Source organism: Nestor notabilis, unplaced genomic scaffold (genome assembly GCF_000696875.1).
Source record: "Nestor notabilis isolate BGI_N333 unplaced genomic scaffold, ASM69687v1 scaffold14092, whole genome shotgun sequence".
NCBI lineage: Eukaryota > Metazoa > Chordata > Aves > Psittaciformes > Psittacidae > Nestor > Nestor notabilis.
In genome coordinates, this window is record NW_009919780.1 from 4,792 (window position 1) to 12,003 (window position 7,212).

General features: G+C 40.2%; 1 protein-coding gene across 1 annotated transcript in view; it reads right to left on the minus strand.

Annotated features, from left to right (window-relative positions):
- Window positions 1–1,342: 1,342 nt before the first annotated feature.
- Window positions 1,343–7,212, minus strand: part of RNF2 (ring finger protein 2) — a 7,130-nt gene continuing 1,260 nt past the window's right edge. The window contains exons 3-6 of the mRNA XM_010010379.1: window positions 6,364–6,579; window positions 5,345–5,617; window positions 4,022–4,193; window positions 1,343–1,603 (exon numbers count right to left, since the gene is read on the minus strand). Of these exons, the coding sequence (XP_010008681.1) occupies window positions 1,502–1,603; window positions 4,022–4,193; window positions 5,345–5,617; window positions 6,364–6,579 (763 nt within the window). The 3' untranslated portion in view covers window positions 1,343–1,501. The remainder of the gene's footprint in view (window positions 1,604–4,021; window positions 4,194–5,344; window positions 5,618–6,363; window positions 6,580–7,212) is intronic.

Below are 7,212 nucleotides of genomic sequence, written 5' to 3' on the forward strand. Positions count from 1 at the left end.
GCTGGGCTTGCAAGACACAAGCCAAGGATACTTCCTTCTTTACGTACCACATGCCAAAACCAGTCTTAACTACAGGCAAGACGAAGAAGGAGCAATACCATATGGTTTAAAATACATTACTTCTCACCTATCACAGCAACTTTTCTTGCTTCTAGCTTCAGGTGCAAATGGGTGCAAGATTCATCAGCAAGTCTTAGAGCAAAGAAAATCTCACAGTAACATATTTTCCCTTAAAACGGAATGCTAATAGGTAAAGCAACCCCCATTAAGTGGCAGCAAGGTCCAGAGCAAGGGAAGAGGAATTTTAACATGCAAATCAACAGTAGCTACTGGACTTAACACAACAGCCTACTGCCAAGTTTTAAAACTTGAACTTGAACCTAAAGACACTAAACAGTAAACTTTGTCAAGTACTAAAATGTCTTCCAAAGTGCTAAACCATATTTGTTAAAACTATGGTGAAAGAAAAAAGGAAAACAAACTTCAAGCAGCTTATGGTTGAAGTCCTCCCTGCTCAAACTGACGCTCAGATAGGCTCACAACTGGGGTGGTGGGGTGGCACAAATTCCATAAAGCATTTTGGTGCTGCATTATGCCCATGTGCTGGCATTTTGGGCATTTGCTTTAAAAAAAAGCCTAAGCTTTTCAGAACAGTTCTTTACATAACATTCTAATACATTCACAATAAAAATCTGTTATTATAGGGAACATAGTAGGGCTGTAAAACTTCCAGATTTTCTTCAATTAGGCTTGTGAGGACACTACCACAAGGACCAGATGGGAAGCTGCAGTATGCATCAAGATTGGCATGTTCTACATGGGAAAGTTATGGGTTTGTCTTGTTTGGGTTTGGGTTTTTTTTGACTACAATATCCATTAAGCAAACCAAACTCATGAATCACCTTGCACTGAAGTATCAGGCCCAGTAAACAGCAAGGTTTTGAAGTGTCAGTTTTCTCACTACATCTCTGTTTTTTCACAAGAAAATGACTAACTGGATTACCTCTAGCTGCAAGACTATATCAGAAATCAATTCTCTACTGATCTTTCATATGGATAACCATTAGCAAAGTACAACATTTAACACATTCCTTGGCATATGTTACTATTGAATAGACTTACTTAGCCATCCAATGCTCAATACTTCACAGAGGCTACTATAACTGTGTCAAATGTATCAGAAATCCAGATTTACCTGGACAAAATAAGACATTCCAAACTGGAACACTTGTTCAGTTATCATGCATTAGGAACAAAAAAGCATGTCAAACACTGGAATGCACTGGAGAAGGTCATTTAGTCTCCTCGGGAAAAAACAAAAACCCAAAACAAAGACTAAATTAAATAGAACCCAGAATACTGTCTAATCATATTAATAAGTATACTGAGAGCCTGAAGGCATCACGTGTATTGTCCATGAAGGTAATGGTGGTGCCTTCTTTTAATATTAAAGAAGTCATAGCTATAAAAAGTTAGTCCCATCTCAGTTTTCCAGCATAGCTTATTTATGTTCCTTTGTTGGTGCATAGTACAGTTCCATGGGTTTGTTCACTTTCCAGTACTTCTCACTGACCAGTTCCAAGGAAAAGGACCCATTTAATACCTAGAAGAGAACACCAAAACCGAAATGAAACGTCTGATGGCTTGCAAGGGTAGTGCTGTAGAAACAGACTATTTAAATTAGAGGAATGTGCCAGTTTAAGCTAGTCACCAGTAATGTGGCACAAGTTATTAGCTGACCACTGGGCGTCAAAAAGCAACAATGGAAGCTGTTCTGAACCCCTGCTGATCTCACTAAAACAGTACTGAAGAACATTTTTGCAGAGTGAATATAGTTGTAAATAAAGTGAACTTCAGTTTTTCCTCTCTCTGCAAACAGAGGGAGTAGTAGATTGTATTTACACCAGAAGCATCTCTGCTTTTGTCTAAGGGACAATCTGTAGTCATGCTTGTAATAGACTCTTAATGCAAAGCATCTGCTTATCTCTTCACTGGTTACCTGGGACATGGAGATGGCCGACGTATTTAATCACTTTTTTGCTTCGGTTGTCACCAGCAAGAGCTCCAGCCACACCACCCAAGTCACAGAAGGCAAAGGCAGGGACTGGGAGAATGAAGAACTGCCTGCTGTAGGAGAAGATCAGGTCTGAGATTGTCTAAGGAACCTAAAGGTACACAAGTCCATGGGACCTTATGAGATGTATCTGTGAGTCCTGAGGGAACTGGTGGATAAGTTGCCAAGCCATTTTCCATCATATTTGAGGAGTCATGTCAGTCTGGTGAAGATCCCACTGACTGGAGAAGGGGAAACATAACCCCCATTTTTAAAAAGGGAGAAAAGCAAGACCCAGGGAGCTACAAACTGGTCAGTCTTCATCTCAGTGCCTGGCAAGACCATGGAGCAGGTCTTCCTGGAAATTATGCTAAGGCACATGGGAAATATGGAGCTGATTGGTGACAGCCAATATGGCTTTACCAAGGGCAAATCATGTCTGACAAATATGGTGGCCTTTTATGACAGAGTGACAGCATTGGTGGATAAAGGAAGAGCAACTGACATCATCTGCTTCGACTTGTGCAGTGTCTTGACACTGTTCCACACAATGTCCTTGCTTCTAAACTGTAGAGGCATGAATCTGATGGATGGACCACTCAGTGGGCAAGGAACTGGCAGGATGGTCATACTCAAAAGAGTTGCAGTTGCACTCAAAGGTTGCTCTATGTCTGGGTGGAGATGAGTGACAAGTGGTGTTCCTCAGGGGGTGGTATGGGGACTGCCACCGTTTAACATCTTTGTTGGTAACACAGACAGTGGGGTTGAGCGCACCCTCAGCAAGTTTGCCGATGACACCAGTGCTGTCGACTGGTGCAGTCGACGTGCTGAAGGGAAGGGATACCATCCAGAAAGTCAACTGTGTACCCTGGCTGTATCAAAAGAAGCGTGACAAGCAGGTTGAGGGAAGTGATGCTCCCCTTCTACTCTGCTCTTGTGAGACCCCACCTGCAGTACGGCGTTCAGCTCTGGGGCCCCCAACATAAGAAGGATGTGGACCTGCTTGAGTCCAGAGGAGAGCCACATAGATGATCAGAGGACTGGATCACCTATCCTGTGGAGACAGACTGAGAGGGCTGGAGTTGTTCAGCCTGGAGAAGGCTCCAGGGAGACCTTATAGCAGCCTTCCAGTATCTATAGGGGGCTTACAAGTCTGAAGAAGGACTTCTTATAAGAGCAAATAGTAACAAGACAAGGGGTAACAGCTTAAAACTGAAAGTAGGTTTAGATCAGATATTAGGAAGAAGTTCTTTTCTGTGAGGGTGGTGAGGCACTGGAACAGGTTGCCCCGAGAAACTGTGGCTGCCCCATCCCTTGATATGTTCAGCACTAGGTTGGATGGGGCCTTGAGCAACCAGAGGAGTTGGAACTACGTGATCTTTAAGGCCCTTTCCAACCCAAACCATTCTATGGTATAATTTTATGATTAATCATATGACTTACTTTATTCAGATAAATGCCCAAGTGTAAGACCAGGCTCAGAGATCAAACTAATTGAGATATTGCCTTGTATCTATATTCTGAAGTCAGCATCCGAGAGGAGTGGTTCTTCCCTAAGCATACTCAGCTGTTTCATAGTGGAACTGTGGAAGCCTACATGGAAGTGGAGAAATGCCACCTTAAAATAGATGCTTCCTAGTGCTAGAGCTATCTGCTGTTGAAATGAGATTCTCAGATAAAGTAATATTTTTCCTCTTCAATTTTAACTGTAAAATAATGGCATAAGTCAGTTCGTAGTTGCTGCCATCACTCTGTTTTCCCGAAGTAATTTATATACGTCCTTTTCCAAGCTTTTGCTGTACACATTTTCTTAAAAAGCAATTGACCTGTGTCTACAATAAACAACCTGGTGCTATGAATTTTACCCCTAAGCAACTGCAGAAAAGACCACCTGAGTGGATTTTAATGAGATCTGTATCAAAGGTGTACTGATGCTCAGTGTTACCCTTAGATACAAGTTCTACTCACAGTGAACTGCCCATTGGCAGTAGCAATGTAAATGGTATACTGCTTCTCACTGGCTGTGTCAAGGTTCATCTGGTTTGATTCTCCTTTGCTACGGAGCTCCTCCAAAGCCAGTCTTACTGCTAGGTACTTGGACAAGTGATCAACAGTGGCATTGCCTGAGGTCTTGATGTATCTGTCACAACAACCACAAAGATAATCAGACATTTGAGTTGCAGGTATGGGAACAAGACAGCTGGCAGATCCCCAGATAGTAAGCATCAAGTGTGAAAGGCCTTTAAAGACAGTTCACAAACAAGAACTATAATTGCTTTCACCCCTGACATGCAAGCAGCTTACCAAATTAAATTGCTCCTAAGTGCCCTTACATCTCTTTGACAAGTCTCCCACAGGTGCCCCTGCTCTTTTTTAGAGAGAAGACAGCACTGCACTGTCATCTGCTCAAAATGAAAAACCTTGTAACAGGTTCTCAAGGGGTTTTGAGAACTACTCACAACTGCTGAAATCTGATCATAGATACAGTCTGAAGTGTCTGGACAGAAAGCCATGAAGGTGCAAGAGCTATACACAAGACACTCTGCACCCCTGCTCTTTGTTAAAGTTACTTTTTGTCTCACAGTCTGTTCTCACTTAAATTCTTCATTCAAGAATTAAAGGCTGACACAAATGCTGCAGAGGCCTCTCCCTGAAGCTTGGCTTTCTTTTTGCCTTTCAGAACAACCCCAAGAATTCTCTTGCAATTCCAAACCAAAAAGAAAAGCTGGGTGAGGTTTATAATACATTTAAAGACAGTACAGAGATATGTTTCATCATGAGAGAAAGCCAGAAAGAGACCTGAGGAAACTCCATGAGGCTGCTCATTGCTGTGATCCAAAATTTGCAGTCTGTGCTTGGACTGGATCATGAAAAAAAATGCCAGGAAAAGCTTCCAGCCTACAAAACCACAAATCCTGCTGACACAAAGCTGCTCTGAAAACTGCTGACATGCATGGTTTGTTTATTCCCAAAGAATCTTAGAATAAGTAGAAAGGGGCTCATACTATACCATCATCCTAGTACCTGCTGTGAACTGCAACACTAGAAACCCTTAAAAACATCTTTATTTGCAAACAAAGGCCTAAACCAGATTGTTACTGTATTTTTGATAATTGCTGAGCAGTACCATCTACCTGACTTGAAACAGAAAGAGAGAAAGAGTGCATATAGTTAAGCAGAATGTGATATCACTAAAAGTAAATTAATTTTTAAAAGCCCCAAGAAGCGATAGAAAACAAAACCACCAGAAAATAACAGCAGTATTCATGAAGAGGAATAGAAGACATTTACCTTGTCTGCGCACTGTCATCATTCTCCATGAGGGTCGGATGAGGCCTGAAGACTAATTCAATTTCACTAGCACCATCCATTACGGGGTCTATTGCCACAGTTGTGTTGTTATTGTCCAGTTCTAGCCCAGAGTCATCCGATGTTTTCGTTCTCTTATTACTAGGCCCCGCTTCCTGATTGCTGTGTGTTGAGGCATTGCTACAATGTGAACTGTCACCGTTATCTTCTGCTCCGCTACCATTCTCAATCTGTTGCTTCTTGCCCCTCTGTAACCTGATCAGAAACAGGTAGAAATAAACACTAATCCAATTTACTGTATGCACAAGCTTCAGAGATATATAAAGTTTAATCAAAAAAATAAATACATTATTTCTTACTAAAAACAAACCAAACTTATAGACAAGACTATGGATTTTTTCTATCCCTTGAACACCTTTTAGACATGTTATAGACATGTTTTTAGACACGTTTTAAGATAATTTTTAACTTCATATGGTTATTTTTATTTTGCAGGCAATTTCAGACCCTTATTTTCATCTAAATATGAATCCATATATGATTTAAAATAAAAATGACACCATGCTTCACCACAACAAAACATCTGGGGCCTCTGTCCCAGCTGGCTCCCTTAGATTTAAATACAGAATTTCACTACTGTGTGAACAACACATATTCCAGCCTTGTGAATTAAGTCACAACTAAACATAAGTTCTGGTGTTATGTGTACTTATTTGTATGTAATGGTAATACATTGGAACAGGATTAATTGTATTACAGTTTATTATCTAAGACAGATAGCCATAATTTGGTAAAGCTAAAATGAAATCTGTCTACCTTAGGCTGCCACAGAAGTTGCAGCGAGTGATACAAAGGTTTCTACTAGTAGGTAAAAGGTTACAAACTATTTTGCCAGACTTCAGAGGAGAGAAATCTCAAGCTATACAAGGAGTGAGGACAGACCATTTTTTAGAGTTAAGACAAACAAGGTTACACATGGACAAATTACACGGATTTCATACCTGTTCATAGCTTGAATCTTTAATCCTTCCTCAATGCTGTGACTTAAAGCTTGCTGGTTATTGTGCTTGCTGATTCTTGCTAGCACTCTCTCCTGATGAGCTTCATATTCATCTCGGCTTGGATAAATTTTACTGATGAGAGCATCAAAATTGGGATCTGGTCTCAGTGATCTTTTTGAAACTAGCTTTTTACGACACGTGGGACATTCTTTGTTGCTGGACATGAACAAGAAGGAAGAAAACAATACTAACTCTCCAGCAAGAACAAGTCTGTCCTGATGCTGCAATTCTTAGTCAAAGTGCTCACTTAACATTGAATGATTATAGCAAATCTGGAATAGGGCTTCTGTCTTTTGAGAGATCAGGAAATTACAGATATTTGAACAAAAATCCCAAACATATGTCCCTGCTTCTTGGGGTTTCTGTTTGTTTGTTTTGTTTTTAAGGTATAATTAAACAAACTGTATTTAAGAGTTCAAAAGTTCCACTCTGCAAACCAGTTCTTCCCTTAACCCTGTGGCTGGATTTTCACCTAGAAAAAAATGCATGTCTAGTGGAAATTAAATATGATTTGTTATATAAATATAAAATATATTTATTACATAAAGCATAGTCTTTCTGGCACTTATAGAACAATACAAAGATTAAGGAACCTATTCTATAGTTCAAGCACTAATTACTGCAAAAACTAAGAGAGTCTTCTCTTTCCTAACATTTTGTTCCTATTTAACTAAAATGCCAGGTTCACATAATGTTTTTCCTGTTAAAGGGAGAGGCCTGAATAGCTGAAACATTGGCATCTTTACTTTCTTTCTTGTTTCTCTCTAATGTATTTTTGTTCATTACTCA